General features: G+C 48.2%; 1 protein-coding gene across 1 annotated transcript; it reads right to left on the reverse strand.

Annotated features, from left to right (window-relative positions):
* Positions 1 to 14: 14 nt before the first annotated feature.
* Positions 15 to 24,841, reverse strand: rin1b (Ras and Rab interactor 1b). The gene is given in 13 exon segments (XM_060076638.1): positions 15 to 243; positions 245 to 460; positions 4,421 to 4,593; positions 5,156 to 5,287; positions 5,695 to 6,006; positions 9,924 to 10,518; positions 11,234 to 11,566; positions 11,975 to 12,144; positions 12,846 to 12,937; positions 13,342 to 13,414; positions 15,281 to 15,395; positions 17,033 to 17,180; positions 24,661 to 24,841. Coding segments are annotated over 13 exon segments (2,472 nt in total). The 5' UTR covers positions 24,666 to 24,841; the 3' UTR covers positions 15 to 135.
* Between the last annotated feature and the right edge of the window lie 358 nt (positions 24,842 to 25,199).

The following is a 25,199-nucleotide window of genomic DNA, read 5'->3' on the forward strand; positions in this document are numbered from 1 at the left end:
ATCACAGCGGGAGACGGAGACTCCGTCCACCGCCACCACCACCACCACCAGCGCCTTTCACCCACCACCACCACCCCCACCACCACCCCCCCACCACCCCCCACCACCACAGCCCCCCGGCCGCCGCCCCCTCACTCACTCCTCGCACACCGACTCGCTGAGGTCCACCGCCCCGCCGCGGGTCAGCCGCCGCATCTTGCTGAAGTCGTGGTCGGTGCGCAGGTAGGACAGCGAGGGCCCCCCCCTCGCTGTGGCCCGCCAGGTCCTGGGGCCGCGCGTGGGGGGGCAGCGGCCGCATCTCGCCGCCGCTGCGCCAGTACAGGGCGTAGCGGGCGGCGTCCGGCACGCCAAAGGCGTCGGCGCACAGCTGGGCCAGGGCCGGCGCCGAGTCGCCCGCCTGCCACTGCAGGGTGCGCACGGCGCTCTGCTCGCCGTCCTGGAACAGGATCCGCACGCACCTCTGGGGGGGGGGGGGGGGGGGGGGAGGGGGGGGGAGAGAGGTGATTACCATCGGCAGCACGGCGGCACAACACAGAGAGGTCAGGAGGCTTAGGGAGAGAGAGAGAGAGAGAGGGAGGGGGAGAGAGAGAGAGAGAGAGAGAGAGAGAGAGAGAGAGAGAGAGAGAGAGAGAGAGAGAGAGAGAGAGAGAGAGAGAGAGAGAGAGAGAGAGAGAGAGAGAGAGAGAGAGAGAGAGAGAGAGAGAGAGAGAGAGAGAGAGAGAGAGAGAGAGAGAGGGGAGGGAGGGAGGGAGAGAGAGGGAGGGAGGGAGAGGGAGAGAGCTAGAGCGAGAGAGAGAGGGAGCCAGCGGGAGGGAGAGACGCGCACGAGCATCCTAGGCTCCAGCCATGGATGAGATATTTACACACAGAAAATTATCCAATCAATAATAACAACATTTCATTGAATTGATTGAGTGCTTCTTAGCTATAACACTCACTATAGACATTGAGTTAGAGAGAGTACTACTCTGAACACACTTCCACTACGGCCACATGGTGGTAGTTTTTAACTGTCGCTTTGGACCCATCAGAACACAGCTGCCACACACAGGCGCAACAGAGCAGATCTGGAGCGGTACGGGCACGTGCCTCAGTTCAGAAAGGAGCCCGAGATGATATCCGAACCGACCACCTACAATCGCCATTACACCCTCTCAAATTAAACAAGGAATGGACAAAACACCCACACACCAGCACACACAGTGAGCCCGCTCCATGAGCAGATATTATGGAACCAGAGGACATTAACAATCAATCAGTGCGCACACACACACACACACACACACACACACACACACACACACACACACACACACACACACACACACACACACACACACACACACACACACACACACTTGAATAACCCATCAGCCCTACAGTCCCCTCTTCACACACACACACAAAATCACACAGACACACACGCACTTGAATATTCATCATCACAGTCATCTCTTCACACATACACACACACCTGAATAATTATCAGCTCAACTGTGATCTCTTTTCTGTCTCACACACACACACACACACACACACACAGGAATAACCATCACCTCAACATTCATCTCTTCACACATACACACACCTAAATAATTATCAGCTCAACTGTGTCTCTCTCACACACACACACACACACACACACACACACACACACACACACACACACACACACACACACACACACACACACACACACACACACACACACACACACACACACACACACACACAGCAAAAAAAAAAAAGTTACAACAGAAAGTAGACAAATTAAAAGGATGCAATCAACAGGTCCAACCAAACACATACAAACACACCCCCATTTACACACACACACACACACACACACACACAACCACAGAGAAACACACACACAAACAGTCCCTAAATCCAAGTGCAACGGAAAAAACAAAACAAAAGCAGTGATATCGCTGAACTCACAGAGTTGCCGGGCTCCTCGCTCGTGTCCGTGTGCATATTGTGGTGTGCCTGCCTCGCTGCTGCGACGCTGCGAGCTCAATGCATCTCATGTTATCTGACCGCCCACCTCCTCTTCTTCTTCTGCTGCCACTGCTCCTTCCTCACAATACCACTGGGCTCAGCTGATCCCCCCCCCCGTGTCAGCCCACCGAGCCCCGCGCCACGCCGGGCAGGACTCACTCACCGGCTATTTGGAGCTTTGTGTAGTGTGTGTGTGTGTGTTATTGTGTGTGTGTGTGTGTGTGTGTGTGTGTGTGTGTGTGTGTGTGTGTGTGTGTGTGTGTGTGTGTTATTGTGAGTGTGTGTGTGTGTGCCACGTGGGAGTTTCTGTATTTGTTTTTGCTGGTTGGATGGGGGTACGATTCCCACACCCATCAAACTTTAAGTGAGGGGGGCAAGAGAGAGAGAGTGAGAGTGAGTGAGGGGGAGAGAGAGCAAGAGAGAAAGCAAGAGAGAGAGAGAGAGAGAGAGAGAGAGAGTGCGAGAGAGAGTTATCGGGTAAATCCCTGACATGTTTTGATATGTTTCCCCCCGATGTTTGTTATTGTTGTGTTATTGTGGTCGGGGGGAGGGGGGGGGGGGGGTTAGGGGACGTGACGGGGGGGGTTTGGGCGGAGGAGAGGAAGCTCTACGGAGCAGAGAAGATTCTGGGCTCCCACTCGAAGCGGGAGGTCGTGCGATCTGCTCAGGAAAAGTTCAGAGGTTCCCTCCCACCTGCGATCACGAGGCGTTCCTCGCTCCAGGGAGTGGGAGTGTGCGCGCACGGATGTGTGTGTGTGCGTGTGTGTGTGTGTGTGTGTGTGTGTGTGTGTGTGTGTGTGTGTGTGTGTGTGTGTGTGTGTGTGTGTGTGTGTGTGTGTGTGTGTGTGTGTGTGTGTGTGTGTGTGCTACCACAATAGACCAGGTCCTATTGAGGTGGTCTCCTGAAGATGGATTCGTAGATGAGCACATTTAATGGACAGATGAATGGACGGAGGGAAGGAGGGAGGGGAGGAGGTACAATCCTATGAGCCAAATGATTACCACCATTTTAAAACCATGATTACTGTGTGTAGTTTAGAGTGCATTCCAGTAAAACATGTATGAGGACATGCACAGTACTCGAGCAGAGAGTGTGTGTATACTGGCAAAAAAAACGATTTGCCAGTATTGTGTTATATGGTCTCCTACTGGTCAGCGGATTACCTTTGAAAACTAATCCTCTCAAATCCGAGAGAAATGGGTTGGTGGCACTGATGCACGCACAGCTGTTCAGCTACACACACACACACACACACACACACACACACACACACACACACACACACACACACACACACACACACACACACACACACACACACATATATATATATATATATATATATATATATATATATATATATATATCCATCCATCCATCCATATATGTATGCATATATATATATTGACAAAATAGTCATTCAAACAACATCCACAAGAATGCCTACGTCAGCAGCATATGGCAGCCTTGAGTCACACAGCATTGCCTTAACCAAAACAGGACCGGTGGAAATGATGAGTGTCTCAACATGGAATCAAAGTGTGACTGGTCTTTTCTCCTACGAGTCTGACGTGATGAAATGAGCAGTAAGGTAGATCTTCACAGCTCTGGACGTCCGAATGCCTAAAGTCAGCGCAAGAGAGGGCTTCTCTGACTTCCTGTCAATGAGTTATTCTGCTCCGTTGTATGAGGCAGGTCAAAGTGTCAGGGCAAAACCTGTGCGGTCTAAGAGTAGTGTATCGTGTCACGGGTTGAGCCCTTTAAAGCGGTCATTGAACCCTGATTTCTCTACCACAGAGGAGGGTCCCATGTCTGTCAAATGCATGTTGCATGCATGGGGGGGGGGGGGGGGGGGAGTTGTCACTGTTGTTTGGTAGCGGTTTCAGTTGTTAGCCTCCTTAAACGCCTTCTCCCATCGTTTATTTATTTCCCATCTTTTATTCGGATAAACACGCCATTGTTTTTTTTGTGTATTGCATTGTGTCTTTAACCGACGCTATCACAACAGGACGAGCATGGGGTAAAGAGCTGAGGGGGATGTTTTCCAGCAGACGCTCCAGAGAGAGGGATAACTTCTCCAACACAATAATGAATGATTCTTTGGGGAGTGTGCGATTTGTGATTGGCCCAGATTGTCCGCACTATTTTGAGCCCTTTCTCCACTCACCTGAACTGCAACACTTGATGCAGTACAACCACTGTGGTGTCATTTCAGTGATTGGTTACTCTTTCTAGCATGCGTTATATATTTTTTTTTAATGAGAGAAAGTGAGAGCGAGAGGGAGATAAAGAGAGGACGAGAGAGGAAGAGAGAGAAAGAAAAAGAAAGAACAGAGAGAGAGAGGATGAAACTTTGTGGAAAGGACCCCGCCCCTTATAAGGCACGACTTTGGAGACAAGGAAACAGGGACCCCCTACCTGGATCCTCTGGCTCTCCCGGTGTATCTGGGCCTCCCGTCCCCGCCTGCGCCCCCACTCCCTGAGCTCCTCCTGGGCCTCCCGCGTCAGGCAGCCCGGGGGACGCGGCGCCTTGGCCTCCAGGCTCTGGATCAGACAGAGGCTGGCGTACACGCTGCTCAGGTAGTAACCCCCTGGACACACACGCAGGCACGGCTCAAACGAGGTACAGGGATATGACCTTACACAGGGGCAGTGGTCTCCTGGGTACGCTTCTAAAGGGCTGTGGCTGGAGTTTGCTGGGGAGGTGCATAAGGAACATGTATCAGAGCTCTACAGCTCCTAATAAGGCTCATTGGGTGCTTGTGGAATTCTCTTCATTTGTGAGATCTTCTCTCGGCTTTTGATGGGACACTGCTAATTAAAATAAAACAATCAACCAGGAACCGACTCTGTTTGAGAGGCCAGGTTGCTTTACAGTTTAAAGTTAGACTTTTCCCTACCAATGTACCATGGTAGTTAGTTGGTAATCAGAAATGAAGGAGGTTTAGGACTACATTTGTTTTCTTCTTAAAAGCATTAACAGCAGAAAATGCTGAATATCATCCATCGCTATTGTACTATGGGCCAAAACATAATGCTGTACTAGTGCTTACAACTGTATACATACACATTGACATCAATCATCCAACAATCCATCCTTCATCCTCCCTCCATCCATCTGTTCTATCATCTGTCCACCCATCCGTCTCATACCCTCTCCACAGAGCCAGGACGGCTCCAGCAGCTCCATCATGTACTCCACCTCCAGGAGGATATGGGGCCTGTTACACTCCACAATCACGTGGGTGAGCGACGGCAGGAAGTCCTCCCAGCTCACTTCCTGTCCTGGAAACGGGATTAAAGAGGAGATAGTTTTATCCGATTTGAACACACTTTGAACCATTTTAAGGGGGGATCCTTTGCTTGGCCCATGAATCAATTCTGGATATGTTTACCTAAGGAACTGGTATGAAACCATTATGTTGCTCAAGGACACAACAGTAACTTATTACCATGGGATCTTAAAAAAAGTTGAAGTCGCTTCATAACAGGTCTATGTTATGTAACTCTAACTCTAACCAAGGCCCATACAGTTTCCAAAAGTCTGATCGATTATGGAGCCATCCAATCAGAGACAAGAATGAAAGGCTAGATACTTCAAAGAGGGGGGGGGGGGGTTGGAAGTCTCCAAGGGAAGGGAGGGGGTCCCGCCTCACCCTACGCATTAACTAAAGTCCTGTCTGTGTACTCACGGTGCAGGGACCCCATGGCCTTGTGGACGCACTTGCAGGCCTGCAGCAGCAGCAGCACCTTGTCGATGGGCGAGTGAGACCTCTGCATCATGCCCAGCTTCTGCCTCACCCGCTCCACCGCCCGGTCGTAGGCCGCCCCCGAGGGGGACCGGATCCCCAGCCGCTCCAGGCCGCCCCCCTTGACGCGGAGCAGGTCCTGGGCCAGGCGCTGCGAGGAGCCGTCCAGGCGGTGCAGGGCCACCAGGGTGTGGTCCAGGAGCTTCTTCAGGGGCCGCAGCACGCAGCTGAACATGGCGCGCTCCATGGCCAGGTCTGGGAGGGAGGGGGGGGGGGGCATGGGAGTGGTTTACATAAAAGGTCTTCAACCTAACTTCAAGGATGTGGCTCTAGATGAGACCGCCCTGCTTTGGGTATATATAAAATAGATATATAAAAATATGCTTTTCAAGAGAGGGCCTCAGCGCTCAACGCTTTTTAAATTAAGCACCTGACAGATTTATGTTTTCTATAGACATGGGGGGCTTTTTTTCAGCCTGTATTTCCCTACATTGTATTGTTTGAACCTTCAGCCCATGCTTTATCTTTCATGATTTCAGATCGTGGTCCTGTTTTTAAGTTTGCGCCGTTCGACAACACATCTGACAAGCAGAACCGTGCCTTCTGGACAAGGAAGAGATGAGAAACCAAGTTGAGCACTAAGCAGGAACATGCAACAGGAGCTGGCCACGCCGCAAGTACGGCTAGGATTAGCATCAGACCCAATAGGTGGAGAGTGGGCAGCGAGCAAACATGTCATCAAGGGTTTTTGGCATCGAAAGTGGTAGGGCTGCAATTAAAATAAACACAGCAGAGGCACCCAGGTGCTTCCAGGGGCGAGGTAACCACTTGCAGTAATCAATTCTGTCGGAGTCTGTCTCAAAGTAACGTTCTCAAAGGACTTCCGCAGGTTCATCTTCTTACGCTATTGCCCATCACAGATACTCGGATACTCTTTGATATCATCACGTCGCTTTGCCTCAAACCGCCACGCAGAATGGGGTTCACTCCACGGTTCAGTATGTTTTACTTTCTGCAACTGACGCAGGCGGACGAGAAAAGGGCCGCTCCATTAGTCCCGGAATTTCATTCCATCTCAATATTGGGAAATAAAATAATTATTTTAGGCAAATGACGCAGGGAGAGAGCAGAGAGAGGAGAGGAGCTTGCGCGCGCGCGCGTCTGCAGTGACAAAAGAGAGAGCGGGGCGTCTAGTGGTCACATGGTCACTTCAGCTGCTTGGTTTGGTTTGGTTAATTCCACTCAACAATAATAATAGATGCCAATGACGAGGAAACACACGCAGCAAAACAAGAAGGAGAAACGGCGACCGAGATGATGTCTCAGTGTTAACTATCAATCCCAACCGATGCTTACACCGAGTTAATGTATTCAGGGTTTCACTCCAGCCAATCAAGGCATCCCCTATCGTCTTCTTACGGCAGCCGATCACGCCACAGCTCTGGGTTTCGATTCTTGATTGTAATCAGCCGGTGCGGTGGTTGATTGGACTGAAATATCTTCATGTTGGCCGTATATGAAATTGATAAAAGATACAGTTTTGCTTTCCTGTCCGCACGCCTCAAAGTGTCTGGTGAAAGACAAGCCACAGTGTACTTGAGGAAACAGTGCCTTGACATTTAGACTGATTCACAGCGGCAGTAGGCGAAGACATATGTAAATACACCGTGCCGCCACACATCCCACTGCCTTCTCTCCCGTTTCTCCTGTCGCTCCTCCTCCTTTCATCGATTTATCCATCCATTTATTAAAAAATTATATATAGATGTTAATCCATTAGGAATCCACTCATTCATCCATCCAGCATCTGATCAACTCACCCGCCCATTCAACTCTCCACTCATCCCTTCATCCATCCATCACCCTTCCACTCACCCCCCACCCCCATCCATCCAACCATCATACATCCAACCATCATCCACTCATCCAACCATCATCCACTCATCCAACCATCATCCACTCATCCAACCATCATCCACTCATCCAACCATCATCCATCACCCACCCATCATTCATCCATCCATCCAGCCCTCCACCCTTATTGTCCAGGAGGCACCATCGCTCACTGCCGCTCTGTAATATCAGGCCACCCCCCCCCCCCGCCCCCCGTCCCTGTTCACCGCCAGTCATCACATCATCGCCCCGCCTGTGATCCATCACTCACGTCTCCTTCACCCCCCCCCCCCCCCCCCCCCACGCCCCCCTCTCTTCCTCCCGTCTCCGTTACCTCACAGTGGTTCCCCCTCCAGCTCACCCAGCTCGTCTTCATACAGTACATGTACTGTGCGTGTACAGTACATGTACTGTACACGCAGGCACTCTGAATGCATGGGCTTAGGCTCAACGTCTCTGTGGACCACCTGGGAGGTCTGGAATTAATCACAGCGGATCGGTACTACATGGATTTAAACCGGGGGGGAGGAGGAAAAATAATCATTTGAATTTCATTACAGATCCTGTGTAATAAAAAAAACTGTTGGAAAAAGAGGGTTATTTTTATTGCAGTTACTTGCAAAGATGGAATACATCCATTACATTAATAAAGCTCTCTCTCTCTCTCTCTCTCTCTCTCTCTCTCTCTCTCTCTCTCTCTCTCTCTCTCTCTCTCTCTCTCTCTCTCTCTCTCTCTCTCTCTCTCTCTCTCTCTCTCTCTCTCTCTCTCTCTCTCTCTCTCTCTCTCTCTCTCTCTCTCTCTCTCTCTCTCTCTCTCCAAGTGAGCGTGGGCCTACTGTGATCTTTTTATGATAAATGAGCAGAGAAAGAGAAAATGCTAATGCTTCCCGCCAACGCAAAACCAGCAGCAGAGCACTGCCCTGCTCGCTAACCAGCACGCTAACCTGTACGCTAACCTGCGCTGTGCCCTGTTCAATGCCAGTGTTAGTGTGTCGGTTAGACACTAAACTATTCACTGCCGGTGTGAGACGCTAACCTGTTCACTGCCAGTGTTAGTGTGTCGGTTAGACACTAAACTATTCACTGCCGGTGTGAGACGCTAACCTGTTCACTGCCAGTGTTAGTGTGTCGGTTAGACACTAACCTGTTCACTGCCAGTGTTAGTGTCGGTTAGACACTAACCTGTTCACTGCCAGTGTTAGTTTGTTGGTTAGACACTAACCTGCCCGCTGCCCTGTTCACTGCCGGAGTTATGTGTGTGTCGATTCGTGTGCCCAGCACACGATCAATTATGCTGACCCACATGAGTGCTAACCTCTTCGCTGCCCTGCTTGCTAACTCTTAAGTGCAAAATACACCGAACGGCGCGCGCCAAACCAACCTCCCCCACTGCTTTACCACCACACACCGGTGGCTAAACTTACTATCATTGTAAGCACAAACAGAGGATGGTGGTCATCAGTCCCATATAGGTAGTCGGAAAACAATTGGTATAACGTTATGGCAGCCAACCAACTATGGTGGTTGATCTGCTGCTTTCAAAATATGATCACTATTGGTGCTAGGGGCGGAACTTAACGGGCGTAAACTGCGCACCGCGGCGCTGGTGTGTAGCCTGCTTTATGCTTGTCCACATGCCGACCAACGGCCCTGCGCGCTAACCCACACGCTAACTTGCACCTTCAACTCCTTAGTCAACCCCACACATAAAGATTTATAACAAAAACATAGAAGTAGAGCTACATACTCCTACATACTAATCGAATGTACTACTTAGCATGCACGTGTGCAGCACACATACCTACACATGTACACACACGCACAATACTCTGACACAGAGCTGTAAGCTTCATGCATCTGCAAGTGCGCCCCCAACAGTTCACACACATCCAAACGATGCGTATCTCGGATGGGCTGGAGCACACACCCACTCCCTACACAACTGTGTGTGTGTGTGTGTGTGTGTGAGTGTGGAGAAAGGGCTTTCCTCACTGCAGTTTCTCAACTCCACAGAGACCAAATGAGCCTCTTTGAGTGGCGCTCCCCTCATCCAATTGGTTGCACAGGATCCCAACCGTCATCGACGAGGGAGAGGATGTGGTTTGGTGAGGAAAGCCCCCATGACTGTCGTCAACAGAGTGTGCGTGGATTTATCAGAGGAGGGATCGGCCACAACTGAGTTGCCGTAAAGAAACCCGGGGGGGGGGGGGGGGGGGGGGGTTGAGCGAGATTGAGATGTTAACCTCGTCCATGAGATGACGCTGCGCGTTCCGCCCTACCTTGCTCGCTCTCCGGCACCAGGGTCTGGATGGGCGGCTCCAGCTCCCCGCTATCCAGCAGGCAGCTCTTGGCCTGGGTCAGGAAGAGCCTCAGGCCCTGCAGCACCTCCACGGAGCCCCCCGCCGCCGCCCCCGCGGAGGAGGACGGCGACGCCAGGCGCCTCAGCTCCTCCCTCTGCCTCTGCAGGAAGTCCTGGACCATGGCGCCGAAGGCCGAGCGGCGGTCCCGGGACAGCTCCTCCACCAGCCGGGTCACGCGCTTCTCCGGGGCGAAGAAACACACAAAGGCGGCGCTCATGCGCTGCAGGCCGCCACGGCAACGGGAGCGCATGAGGGGCGGGCGGTGGGGGGCCGCCGCCTGGAGCAGGGAGGGGGAGGAGGAGGTGGAGGTGGAGGGGGGAAGGAGGAAGCCCTCGAGGGAGGCGGAGGCGTCGTCAGCGGGCGGGGAGGCGTCCTGGTCGGGCTCCTCGTCCAGACTGCTGAAGGAGCTGCTGCTGTCCAGCTCCGCCAGGGAGGGGGTGGGCACGGCGTCCAGACCCAGCACCGCCGCCTCCACGCTGGGCTCCTGCTGAGGGGGGACGGGCTCCCCGGCCGCCTCATCACATCGGGACAATGAAATGTGTTATTTTATCATCGTAAAGGATCCGTTATTGGATGAATGTTACCTTAGAGTTTTCTTAGAATCTTTGGTGATTAACTGAATTCAAATTTTAATAAAAATAATATTGTTATGATGTTATATAATTTGAATGATCAATTATACAAACTAATCCACTTGTTTTGATCAAATAAACAGACCAAAGGCTTTTCCGAAAACAGCTTTGTTGAACATGGCCCTGTTCTCAAAACGTCTTGTTGTATATTTATGAAACCCTCCGTCTCAACATGTTTTCCTGGAGCCCCGGTCTCATCCTATGACGAACGCATTGACTCATCTCCGTGCACCAGGTCCCTCCTCCCACCCCCCGTCTCCCTCCTCCCACCCCCCGTCTCCCTCCTCCAGGCCCCTTTCTCCCTCCTCCATCACTCACACCGGTCTCCCTCCTCCACCTCCATCGCTCCTCCCTCCTCCCCCGCCATCGCTCCTCCCTTCATCACTCCCTCCATCACTCCCCTCGGTCTCCCTCCTCCCCCTCCATCGCTCCCCTCGGTCTCCCTCCTCCCCCTCCATCCCTCCCCCCTCCTCCCGCTCCATCACTCCCTCCTCCCCCTCCATCCCTCCCGCTCCATCACTCCCCCTCCATCCCTGCCCTCGGTCTCCCTCCTCCCCCTCCATCACTCCCTCCTCCCCCTCCCTCCCCCTCCCCTACCTGCGGGGCCCGGGCCGGCGGCAGCTCCTCGTCCTCCAGCGAGGCGGGGGACACCGCGGGGCTCCTCCTCAGGGGCCCGGCCCCGGCGTGCACCTTCCTCTGGGGGAGCCTCTCCTCGGGGGGCCCCGGCCGCTCCGGGGTGCGGGAGGGGGAGGAGGAGGCGGAGGAGCCCCCGCCCTCCATGGAGAGGTGCATGGAGCCGTCGGTGGAGAGACGCACCCGCATGCTGCGCTTGAAGCGGAGCCGCTTGGTGGAGGCGCCGCCGTGGCTGGACTGCTGCTGCTGGGTCTGAAGGGCCTGAAGGGTCTGAAGGGCCTGCTGGCTCTGGGGGAGCTGGGTCCCCGGGAGGGAACACACGGGGTGGGACACATGTTGTGGGGAGGTGGGTTCAACGGAGCGGGCAAAGTAGTGGCAGATAAGGCTTGAACTTCACACACACACACGCGCACACATAAACACCACACACATCGCTTTCACTCCAATTTTTATTGAAGTTGTACTTTGGCGGCAGGTTTGACGTTGTCCGGATCACGCCCAAGCAGGGGCGTGTCAAATCAAACCTGCATTTGATCCAATGGCTGGAGATGAGCTTGCTGGGATAATTATAGCAACTCAATGAGCATCATCACACAGTTAATAAAGACCACGCCCCTAGAGTCTTAAATCTCATCTGCTCTCCGATCATTTTCGAAAGCGATAATTCGTCAAAACTGGACGAAAGCTCTGAATTCCTCGACTGACCTCCAGCTGCAGGAAGAGGGGGTTGATGAAGCAAAGCTTCCCCTGTTTCAGTGGGCCCCCCAACAGGTCCAGCGCCGGCGCAACAGCCGGTACAAGCTGGCCCTTGGGACCGAACTCCTCCGACAGGTCCACGGATCCATTCTCGGTGGGGCTCGATGCGTTCCAGAACTCTGCGGGTCATCATCGTATGTAGGAGAGGCGCAGTGCTGGATGGCTTTGAAATGTGTGACCACCCTGTTTCATTTGTTTGAATGATATATTGTTCCACTCGCCAAGCTAAAGTATTCCATGCAACAATTCTTGTCAACCAAAAGTAGCAGAAAACCACAGTTTGGCCTTCACTCAACCCTTGGATAATTGTGTTCATGCTATTATTATACCTACATTGATGTAAAATATTTTTAAAAGTTGTGCACAAACAAAACAAGCACTTTTCAAAAAAATTTAATATGTTTATTTATTATTTTATGTTATTAAAGCTATTTAGAATCATTCATTGTAATATAATTGTACAAATATCCTGACTACAATCAATAACTGATGATCTGATCAAAAAATAAGAGAAATCTGGTAAAGTCTGGTATCTGTGGCTGCAGCAGGCCTGTAAAAAGCCTGTCAAATGAAGATGTTTGGCTGGTCAACCTGTCCGTCTACCTGTCGACCCCTTGCCTGCGTGCGCTCAATGCCCAGGATCGGATTTGCTCTGGAGAGAGGCCTGAATGGAGGGCTGGTATATATATTGGATGCAGTGTAACAGGGCCCTCAACTCAAAACCCTCCATGATGGCCATCATTTAGACATCAACAACTTAGAAAAACATCTCCTAAGAGGACCAATGTGTGGAGCTGTGCAGAAGTCTCTCTAGCTCTACCTTGTCCCATGTGGGAGATGGCTTCCAGCTGCCTGTGTGAGGTCGCTCGAGCGATGACCTCGGGCAGCTGCAGTGGGAAAGGCAACACATCCCTGTGAACAAACACCACCGTCAACCACAGTGAGCAACAAGCAAACCTATGTTCAGATGTTTTCAAGGTTTACGTTTTTTGGATCAGATCAAAGTGTATTTTGGCTTTCGATAATTTGCTGCGATTGCTACTGCTGACGCCATCCGACAAGGATGCGATTAGGGGTTAGAATGCGGGGGTTGGGTATCGAACCCAGTACCTTTCGGCTAGGAATAGAACACCCTAAGCAGCACAAGGTGTAATGAAGCTATGGTCAAAGCTACAGTCAAAGCCACAGTCAAAGACAGGGTCAAAGCCAGGGTCAAAGCCACGGCTTTGACCCTGGCTTCGCCCACGATCGTGACACACGGACTGACTCTGACTCCTGACTCTCTTGCCCTAACGGCGGAAAGATGCTGTGGTTACCGGCTGATGCAGTAGAAGGCCACCAGTCTGCAGAGGTCAGGGAAGCTGAGTGCAGAGCTCTCCAAGGAGAAAGCTGGGGAGAGAAGAGACACACCATCACCAGCCACATCGGGTCCTATAAGCCCTGATCAGTGTTTCAAGAGCCCTCAGTGGTTCTAAGTGAGGATTCTCTGGGCGTCCAATGAATTAACTTCATGATGATGGCTTTTTTGTATTTTGATCTTGTGTTCCGTTTTTTTGGTTCTTTTTATAGAATATCAATGTAGATATAATTCTGTATGACGGATTTGCTCCTTGTCCTTCACACGCATTGAATTTAAAACAAATCGGACACATTACCTACCACAATAGGCCTCATGCAAGAACCACTCGAACACACACATTTGTGCTTGTGATTCAAGCACAAGCACATATTTGCCCTTCACACATTCAATCCTTGTGCTTACAATTTTCTCTTAGGTACTTTCTAAATCTATGAGTGGTCTAGACTTGTCTAGGTTTGCTGGCCAAAGCCAAAGCAACCGATTCCTATTCCATGTCTTTAACTAATGATTACATAAAACTGTGACAATGACGTAAATAATACACCTGCGACAATATTCTCAGCCGATGACACAGTCGTATTAATGTAATTGTATGACGTTTTTCCATTATAGAAGAATAATCCTAATCAAAATAGCATTAACAAGAATAGAGGATATATTGTTGCTGCGTGGGCGGTGGAATAACTGATTACCATGCTGGGTAATCGTGGCGTTTGTCTCGGTAGGAACGCAGTCGCGGGCTATGTTCCATCAAATCTTCTTTATTCAAGAGTGCGTCGATACAGTTTTGGATTTGTTGGCTGATATTTCAATGATGCGCGGCTATAGATCCGTGTGTGGGTTTATCTGACGCGCGTGTGTGTGTGTCTATGCACGCACAGTCCTTTGGGGTGCTGCACTGTGTGGCCCTGTCCACACTGCCCTTCCTCACAGCCTACTCCTTCTCAGAACAAGCTTAGTATTATTAAACATGACGTGATTCATATTTCTGGCGGCCAGTAGTAATATCAACACCTCAAACTGCATGGACACATGGATCGCCTGGCCTTGCCAAGACGTCTTTCAGATTCTATTTTAAAATGTCTTTATTTTTTGGGACAGCCGGCAGTGGGTTGCGCACTTACAATTCTTCCCGCTGCTTTACCTTAGCAGGTGCTCTGTTGCCACTTAACGGACGCTGCCAACTTTTTGGTGGGTTTTCTGTCATCCGTTTCCAAAAGAGGACTTACGCACACTTTTTCCCCTGGCCTGGTACTGTTTTTTATGACTGGCATCGCTGAGGATCGAGGTGTCGATGACGCAAATCGATGCCCATTCATTACAATAAGGGTACATTAATGAACCAATAATAAACCATTGGGAGATACAGTAAAATTCATTCATTAACAGTTCATTAACTAAAAGTCTAGTCATTATTTATTAATGGTGTTTATGTTTAATAACGCTGTTCATGTACATTAAGGTAATAATGTTGCCTTAAGGTATTAATGTATACATTATTTAATAGGGTTATAACCCCAACCAACCCTACGCTAATGATGTTAAATACTGCTTAATACTGCATTTACTTATCTAAATGAATGGTTAATAACGTATTGTAAAGTGTTACCTAATATTCCCTTGAACACAGGCACTCATTTTTGAACAGGTGGGATTCGTCATGGTTACCCACTGTTTAGGACAGTCTCCTGTACTGAGGAGCGTGTGCTGAGACTGACGTGACACACTCTTATGAACGCACAAAAGTCAAGTAAAAGAGACGCAAATTATCTCACATGAGGCCCATCGATTATAAACGCCATTTTCTCCTTTCTTTCTGGCCTGAATCAAACGACATGAGAAAGGTTTGTTAGCAGCTAACGGCTCACAGACTGCTATAGCATTTTTCTACTCACTGGAGTCTTCCTCACAGATGAAGAGCTCTCGGATGGAGGCGGGGCTTCGCTCCTTGGTTGCCCGGAGACACAGGAGCTTCCTGTGGCTGAAGCCGCACTTGCGCACCAGGAACGTCTGAAGGTCCATCATGAATGACAGTAATAACACAGAACAACGTGTTGAGGTATTGTTTCTGTGGCGTGGTGTTTTCCATGAAGAAACCATGTGAGGGTGTAAGTGGGACCAAAGAGCAGAGAGGAGCCGGAGGGAAATGATTTGTAATGAAAGACTAATTATGATTAATAATTAGACAAAGAATAACAATAGTTTGGCTTGCTTGGCGATCCCACTAATTATCTTTAATTGAAAAATTGCCAAAAAAAACACTCCAAAGAGTTACAAGGGCAAACAGCAAATTGTGAACTCAAAAAATGCATCTAAAAAAAGAACGGAAAACAGCTCCGGCAAGGAAAAGGGCAGAAAACTAAAATAGCAAAAGGTTAACTGAAATCTGATCTCAAACGCTCTCACTCTAGGAAATACTTTGCAAGGGCACAAGTAACATACCTTGAGGCTAGTGAAAGCAGAGCAAAGGAAAACACACAAGTCTTGAGTGCATCAAACCAAACAAGATAGAGCTGAACCATTTACAGGTGATTGGGGATTGAGGATTGTTCTAGAACTTTGGAGAGAGCCCTCTCTCTGGTCTGGAGAATTTTCACCCTTCCCGGCCAGGGGCCAATTGAACTGTATCCATTAAAAAAATCGATCAATTCAACGCATGGAAGATAAATAATTCAGTATTGAATAAATGTTTTATACGATACATTAAGTCATACAATATGATATGATGACAATAAAGCTTGTGTTGCTGCTGTTTGATTATATTTTTATACCCCATCATATTTTAATATGGCTGCTGTTTGTTTTTAATATATGTTGCGTGGCTATATCCAGCCTCATCACATTAATTGAAATTACCAGGAGGTTTGATTATCTATGCTACTGTCATGCTAGCGATTATACTAACAATTTCAATCTGAACTTGGTTTCAGTTTCAGTTTCCAATTTCAGTAACAGATGACCTTCATCTAAACATTTACGTCTCAGATGGGGGATGAGGTGATGGGGGATGAGGTGATGGGTGTGGAGGTGATGGGTGTGGAGGTGATGGGTGTGGAGGTGATGGGTGTGGAGGTGATGGGTGTGGAGGTGATGGGGGTGGAGGTGGGGGGGGGTGGGGGTGATGGGTGTGGAGGTGATGGGTGTGGAGGTGATGGGTGTGGAGGTGGGGGGGTGGAGGTGGGGGATGTGGAGGTGATGGGTGTGGAGGTGGGGGGGTGGAGGTGGGGGTGTGGGGGTGATGGGTGTGGAGGTGATGGGTGTGGAGGTGGGGGTGTGGAGGTGGGGGGGGGTGGAGGTGATGGGTGTGGAGGTGATGGGTGTGGAGGTGATGGGTGTGGAGGTGGGGGGGGGTGGAGGTGATGGGTGTGGAGGTGATGGGTGTGGAGGTGATGGGTGTGGAGGTGGGGGGGGGTGGAGGTGATGGGTGTGGAGGTGATGGGTGTGGAGGTGATGGGTGTGGAGGTGATGGGTGTGGAGGTGATGGGTGTGGAGGTGGGGGGGGGTGGAGGTGATGGGTGTGGGGGTGGGGGGGTGGAGGTGGGGGATGTGGAGGTGATGGGTGTGGAGGTGGGGGGGGTGGAGGTGGGGGATGTGGAGGTGATGGGTGTGGAGGTGGGAGGTTTGGAGGGGAGATGCGCTCCTCTCACCCCGACAGGCTCTCTCAGCAGGATGTAGAGGGCGGAGTCTCGGTTGAGCGACAGCTGCAGCCAGACGGGGTGCGTGAGGAGCAGCCGGTCCAGCACGCTGAAGGCCCGCTGAGGACCTGAGTGAGGACGGCGCACCTCCTCCTGCATCCTTCCCCCCACGCGTACACGCGGAAACACGCGTACACGCGGAAACACACACACACAGGCACACACACACACACAGATGCGCGCACACACACACACACACACACACACACACACACACACACACACACACACACACACACACTATTTAGAGATAGATAGATGGAGATCAACAGATTGACAGACAGGCAGACAGACAGATAGACAGATAGACAGAGAGATGGATAGAGATATATACAGAGAGACAAGAGAGATAGAGATGGATAGATAGATAGAGAGACAAACAGACTTCATATACAATACAGAGACGTGTGTTGATGTTTGCTGCCCTTTGGCCTGTGAATAAATGATTAACATTTCGCATCTCCCTCTCTCTCCAGTCCCTCTCAACCCTCTCTCTTTCTTTGTCTGTCTCTCTCCCTCTAGTCTTTCTCTCTCTCCCTCCACCTGTCTCATTTCCTTTCCTCTCTCTCTCTAATTCGCTAGCTGCTGGATGTCACCGTGGTGACACTGTGTGGGCAGACGGAGAGCGCTTGCGAGCATAGCAGCAGATGGTTGCCATGCCAACCAGGGCCTACACATCCTACCAGGCAATCCCACTCAGTCAAACACCCGCTCTCCACTGAAAAGTTACGCACGCACACGCCAGCGCACACACACACACACACACACACACCTGAAGCACTAACAGGTTGTTAGAGCGTTTGGAGATGTATTTTTAGATTATTTTTTCGTGACTTTCCACACTCGGGAATGAAGAAAAAATGCCTTTCCATTAATAATAATCCTTTTTCTCTTGTTCAACACTCGTGTGAAATGCTTGTCTCACCACAACAGCGTATCAACAGCCATGCCCCCCTTCTGAGAGAGCGACTCTACGATAACAGGACATTTGAACACAGACCGCGCCGCTCTGAGCGAGGCTGTTTCGTCGGCGAATATGAATGTTTAACATAAAACGCATTCTTCCCTAGAGGGTAGGGTGTAAGTGGACAGCACCGCCTGAGTCCTGACCAACCAGGGAACACATGTCCATGAGGTGACGGTCATGACCCTCCAGGTGTAACCTGGGCTTCAGACTGGGCCTTGCCTGTAGTGTATACAGTAGCTTCCTGTATACATCTGCCACGTAAATCAATGCATCGCGACGCTGGCCAACATTAAAAGACTGCCCCTTTTCACACTTTTGCCTATTTCAGTCGTCTCATTACAATAGTGACGCAAGTCTGAACGACGTGTCTTGATTTATCTGTTGTTCCGACTGCGTTTGTGTGTAAGAGAGGTGGGTGTGTTTATACAATACTACTCTTTACCTACTATGTGCAATAATAGCATCAGTGTGAAACCGCACGACAACAAGGGTCAAAGAGAACGAGAGAGTGAGAGTGAGAGTGAGAGTGAGAGTGAGAGAGAGAGAGAAACTGAGTACGCCCCCACCAATAAAAGAAACAATGACTGATATGAACAATTAGAGAAGAACGATAGAAACAGAAGGGTAGAGAGAGAGGTGGGGGTGGGGGGGGGGGGAGAGATCAGTTAGCCATTTCCAAGTTGGCCTTACATAAAAGGAATCGCTGCCCACACAGACACACACCCACGTCACACACACGCACACACACACACACACACACACACACACTCACAAGACCTTATGTAATTTCCTCAGAGAGAAAGTAAGGCAGCAGGAGAAAAATACAGAGATGGAGAAATAGAGACCAGGAGAGAGAAGACAACAGAGAGAAGACGAGGACTGCGGAGACAGGTAGAAAAATTAACTTCATCTTCATAACAAATGCTTTCACTCCTATGTAGAAGACACTTTTATCCAAAGGGATTTAGATACATGCATGACATACAGGTAGCCCGAGGGATGCGAATACAGACACTTTTACTTTTTTACTACTACCTTTAAAGTCAAAGCAAGCTTTCCTTTCCATATCCAACACGGCAACTACTAACTTCTAACACACAAGTTGCTCCTAAACATTCCTTCAAAATCCGAAATATCATAATGACAGCTGCCGTTTTGTGACTAAGTTGACTTAGCGGCCGAAACCAAAGAACCACCCATTACTGTGCACAGTGACTAATGATGCAACATAATTGTAGTGGGCCAGAGAGATCCACAGGGGGCACCGTTGGGACTTGGATCCTGCTGACTGATGGCAGGTGTCTGAGTCGAGTTCCTGCCAAAAAGAGGACCAGTGACCAATGGGCATGGACAAGGAAACGAGAGGTAGCTGCATTAACGTGCATGTGTGTGTTTGTGTGTGTGTGTATAAGTGAGAGAGAGCGAGAGAGAGCGAGACACACACAAAAGTAATGCTATTGCATTAATGTGAGTCAGAAATACACCACTTGGGAGCTGGGTGAGCAGGAGGAGAGGGCCGTTAACGTGACTGTGAATACTCATAATTTTAGATCCAACATGGCCGACTGGTACAGGGAAACAGAAGGGTGAGAAAGAGCCAACAGGGGGGGGGGAGGGGGGGGGGGGAAGAGAGAGAGAGAGAGAGAGAGAGAGAGAGAGAGAGAGAGAGAGAGAGAGAGAGAGAGAGAGAGAGAGAGAGAGAGAGAGAGAGAGAGAGAGAGAGAGAGAGAGAGAGAGAGAGAGAGAGAGAGAGAGAGAGAGAGAGAGAGAGAGAGAGAGAGAGAGAGAGAGAGAGAGAGAGAGAGAGAGCACAAAGAACTGTGAAAAAGAGACGTGTGTCCGATTCCTGTGACAATCAAGAACTCCCCAATCCATAAATGTCAAAACAGTGTCTCACAACACCCAGTATTTGCAAAGGCTTTACTATCTAAGATAGTATGGGTTAACATTTCAGATAATATGCTTGAGTATTCCTTAAGGAATATATATTGTAAAGTAGTACATTAAATATGGGATGCCTCAGCTAGCAGAGGTAATAATAAAATAACATTTAATAATAATAGAGGCTAATTTCACATATAGATCACTTGATTTTCTGCAAAGTTAGTAAAAGCATGCTCTACCTTATTATTGCTTTTCTAGGATTAAAGAACATTGAACTGAATCGATGCCTACAGAGGTATTTATCCTCATAAATGCAGCTTCAACACTCATCTTGAGTGAAACAAGTTGTTGTTTAAGAAAGGAACCATGATAAAAAATATTTTCTTGATAAAGGGAATAGGAGTGCATTTGGTGGTAAGTAAAAAGATAAATGAGAAAACTGGCATGGACAACTCTCCTTATCGAGTGTGTGTTCTCTGCTTGTTGCCAGGTAACATACACGCCAAAAGTTTGTGTAATACTTAGCTCGTACCCAATATGCTCCACACCATCCCACTGTGTGCAAAATAGTACTACTATCTAGTGTCGTAATAATAAGATGATTGGGCAGTTTATCTTCTCCTTGCCAATCAATTCAAATTAGTCACTTTGATAACAGATTCATGCTTTTAGTCATTTATCCGAAGAAAAAAAAAGACCAACGCGGCACCTGTAGTTTCCAAAGCTGTTGCTTTTCTGTTTCAGTTCCATTAATAAATACTTCTACTTCTCATTTTTCTTTTCCTTCTTTTTTTCAAGAAATTAAGCTTATCTCGGCTCTGGTGTCCTGTAATGGTGACTATATTATGAATTAGAAAATAAATTCATAATTCAAAAGTGATGAAATAAGGGTAATCATTGTTAACTGACCCCTGCAATCAAGCCAGAACCTCAAACTTCTGATGAGTGTGAGTCTGGGATTGTGTATGTGTATGTGTATGTGTATGTGTATGTGTGTGTGTGTGTGTATGTGCGTGCGTGCTTGTTTGTGTGTGTGTGAGTGTCGGGGACCAGTAGTACCCCGTTTGGACCGACCTGAGTCAGCGAGTGACTCACAACAATAATGATGGATAACTTGTCATGAGGAGGAGCACTCCAAGTGCACATTTGTTTTAGGAAAAGAAGAGCGTTCGATTAGATAATATCAGAGGGTTTTGACGAGCGAGAGTGACTAACGGTTATCTCTTGAAAAGTACTTTGTTCCCAAGTGGAGAGCCTGATGGAAACAAAGTGGGCTAACAATGATAATATAAAGATATCTATGAAAAACATTCTAGCTTCAGTGCGGGGAATACGACCACATATATCATTCAGCAGAATCGGCGTGTATCCTGCTCAATTTTTTTCTTAGAGTAGACTTACTTTACAAACTTTATTGATATTGAATGACAAGGCAGTCTGACATTTTCAGGCTATTTGCGTGTTCCCGCCTCAGGACAAGAGCCTATGTGACAATCAGCCCGGCCATTAAGATATATATAGCTGTACATTTATAGCTGCTTCAGGCTAATATTCTCAACACACGATTGTTAAATACTGCAAGTTTTCCTATTCAAAATTAGTCACCTTTTAAATCTAACATATATATAAAACATAGATAAGTAATGGCTGCTCCTAATGAGAGCTACAATAAGTTTGTTTTTGGTAGTAGGATTGAAAATTATTTCGTTATTCGTTAATTCTATTTTGAGTTACAGCAAAGTTAACCCTGGAGAAAATACAACATATGCTCTCAATTCAATGTCTACTCCTAAAATTCATAGAGTCATGATCCCATTATCCTATTACTGGGTAATACAATTACTGATAATAGTTAACATTCAGACATTCAGATAGTCATTTGGCGTATTGTGAGAATGTAAACTCTTTAACAAATATTTTTTTCATCATTCGACAGGTGTGTCTTTTTCATAATGCTGATCCCCGAGTCATTCGAAAGCAGGATATGTTCTGAAGTACATATCCTTTTGCTGTCTATCCTGCTAGATTCAGCCGGGTACAACAAAGACTTTTCTGGTGACAATTCCCATGATGCATTGCTCTTTCAGCCAAGATCCTGAGCAAGGCCAAGAACCAAACAATTTCATAAACTTAACCACCTCTGACCACATCCTAAAACATCTCTGACTTCATACATATGTCTGTCCATCTCTGAGCTCATACTACACTTAACCATCTCTGACCTCATACTATACTTAATCATCTGATCTCATACTGAACTGAACCATCGCTGACCTCATACTACACTTAACCATCTCTGACCTCATACTATACTTAATCATCTGATCTCATACTGAACTGAACCATCGCTGACCTCATACTGAACTAAACCATCTCTGACCTCATGCTAAACTTAACCATCGCTGACCTCATATTACACTTAACCATCGCTGACCTCATGCTAAACTTAACTATCTCTAACCTCATACTACACTTAACCATCTCTGACCTCATACTATACTTAATCATCTGACCTCATACTGAACTTAACCATCTCTGACCTCATACTATACTTAACCATCTCTGACCTCATACTACACTTAACCATCTCTGACCTCATACTATACTTAACCATCTCTGACCTCATACTACACTTAACCAGCTCTGACCTCATACTATACTTAATCATCTGACCTCATACTATACTTAACCATCTCTGACCTCATACATCACTTAACCATCTCTGACCTCATACTATACTTAACCATCGCTGACCTCATACTGAACTTAACCATCTCTGACCTCATACTATACTTAACCATCTCTGACCTCATACATCACTTAACCATCTCTGACCTCATACTATACTTAACCATCGCTGACCTCATACTGAACTTAACCATCTCTGACCTCATACTATACTTAACCATCTGACCTCATACTACACTTAACCAGCTCTGACCTCATACATCACTTAACCATCTCTGACCTCATACTATACTTAACCATCTCTGACCTCATACTGAACTTAACCATCTCTGACCTCATACTATACTTAACCATCGCTGACCTCGTACTGAACTTAACCATCTCTGACCTCATACTATACTTAACCATCTCTGACCTCATACTATACTTAACCATCTCTGACCTCATACTGAACTTAACCATCTCTGCCCTCATACTATACTTCAGTGTTTCCCTAAGCACTGTATGGTTATGGATAAATAATGCATTGGTAATACTGTTCACAACAATAGTCGTGCCATAAAGCTTTTTGAATGGAATTGAAACGGCGGCGGCCCCCCCGAGTCACCCTTGACTTAATCATTTCCTTGGGGAAACACTTAACAATCTCTGACCTCAAACTGCACTTAACCATCTCTGACGTGACCTCATACTACACTTAAATATCTTTGACCTCTACATTCACTCGACCTGTACACCCATCCTTGGTGGGTGTACATCCTTGAAATAACACAATTTCTAATGCATTGTGAAAATGTTCTAGAACGAGCCAGAGTAGTCCATCTAGCTGCGGCTTCCATGTCCCCTCTTGATTCCAGAATGGGACTGAGATGGGTGATTGAAGAAGTCACCGGGACAGGTATCTGGTCTCTGTGGGTCTGCACCCGGGAGCTGGTCTCCTGGACTCTAGCACGTCCCATCTCTGTACAGGAGCGTCATAGTGGGGGTGTCGTGTGATCACACTCCTACTCAACACACAGCCCGATGCTCCCCCCCCCCCCCCCCCAGTTCTCACACACACACACACACACACACACACACACACACACACACACACACACACACACACACACACACACACACACACACACACACACACACACACACACACACACACACACAATGCGTGAGGACACACACACATGGTTTAATGAATGCATACTGTATATGTAAAAGGGGAGCACCCACACACATAGAAACACATATATATCAACATACACACCACACACAACTATACATAAATACAAAATCACACATTTTGTCGTGCTACCGTCAAAATTAACATATCATCCCACCTCCCACATTTGCAGACTTTATTTGTGTGCTACAGCTGTTGAATATATCGGTCTCTATCGGACCCCTAGAGAATAAGTAGGTGATAATATGATTAAATACAAGTAATAAAGTCAGAGAGAGAGAGAGAGAGAGAGAGAGAGAGAGAGAGAGAGAGAGAGAGAGAGAGAGAGAGAGAGAGAGAGAGAAAATACGGGGGTGGAATTATCACATGTACTCCAACGCAGGCAGGATGGGTTCTTTACGTACCAAGTTACGTAACAACCCACTGGGTGAGATACATTCTCTATACCCTGAGTGTCGGGAAACTGAGCCGCTCACCTTGTTGAAGAGGCTAATTTGGCTAATGAGACGTTATGCCGGGGAAACGCTGAAAAAGCTGATAAAATGATCTAGAAACTCGCGGTTGAGGCTTACATAAGTAAGATTGACGTTGTGACGGGAGGCTTACTTTTATGAACATAATTACAATGTGACAATTATAACAAAAAACAACATTCACACAAACAAAGCCTAGCTACAACGCTTTATGGGGAATATCGCTATTCACTCCCCCTTTCAGCTGCTAACCAATTAGCCACACATGCATCCATTACCGCCAAACTTTTTTCTCACCACCTCCGCCCGCCCCCACCCACCCTCTAAATAATTAATTAGTGAATTAATTGAATTTTGCATTGACCAAATTCCATAACTCAGATATTCTTACCACATTATCAAAGTTGCAGTCACGTTACATGTGGATACATCTGTGAATCAGTCAACGGTCGGAACTACTCATTAAGGCGGAAAAGGTAGGCTTCGCTTCAACCCAAGAGGATGTTGTCACTGGGCGCCACTGACCGCATGTCCAATCATAACAAACACCAACGCGCGTGAACTTGAGCTCTTCAAAGTGGTGCAAAGAATACATGGATACGCCCCCGCGCGTGCGCCGGCTCTTAGATACATGACTAATGACAGTCAGTCATGTGTCTATAATCAGTCATGGATCTATACTGTATCCGATTTTTTTTCCACCACTGCGTCTTTCTTAAATAACAATGCCCTCTTTAAATGCAACTTCCACATCACTTTAACTTAAATAACAAAATGACAATAACTTTAAACACCTACCTTGTGAAGGTGAATACAGGTAACGGGTCCGAGCAACGAAGCGTCGGGCGACACTCTGACTCAAACAACCAGCCTCAGCAAGAAAGCAGCATAGGAACGCTTTGGAGGCACGCCTGGCTGCAAGTCTCTCGC

The sequence above is a fragment of the Gadus macrocephalus genome, chromosome 17, assembly GCF_031168955.1.
Source record: "Gadus macrocephalus chromosome 17, ASM3116895v1".
NCBI lineage: Eukaryota > Metazoa > Chordata > Actinopteri > Gadiformes > Gadidae > Gadus > Gadus macrocephalus.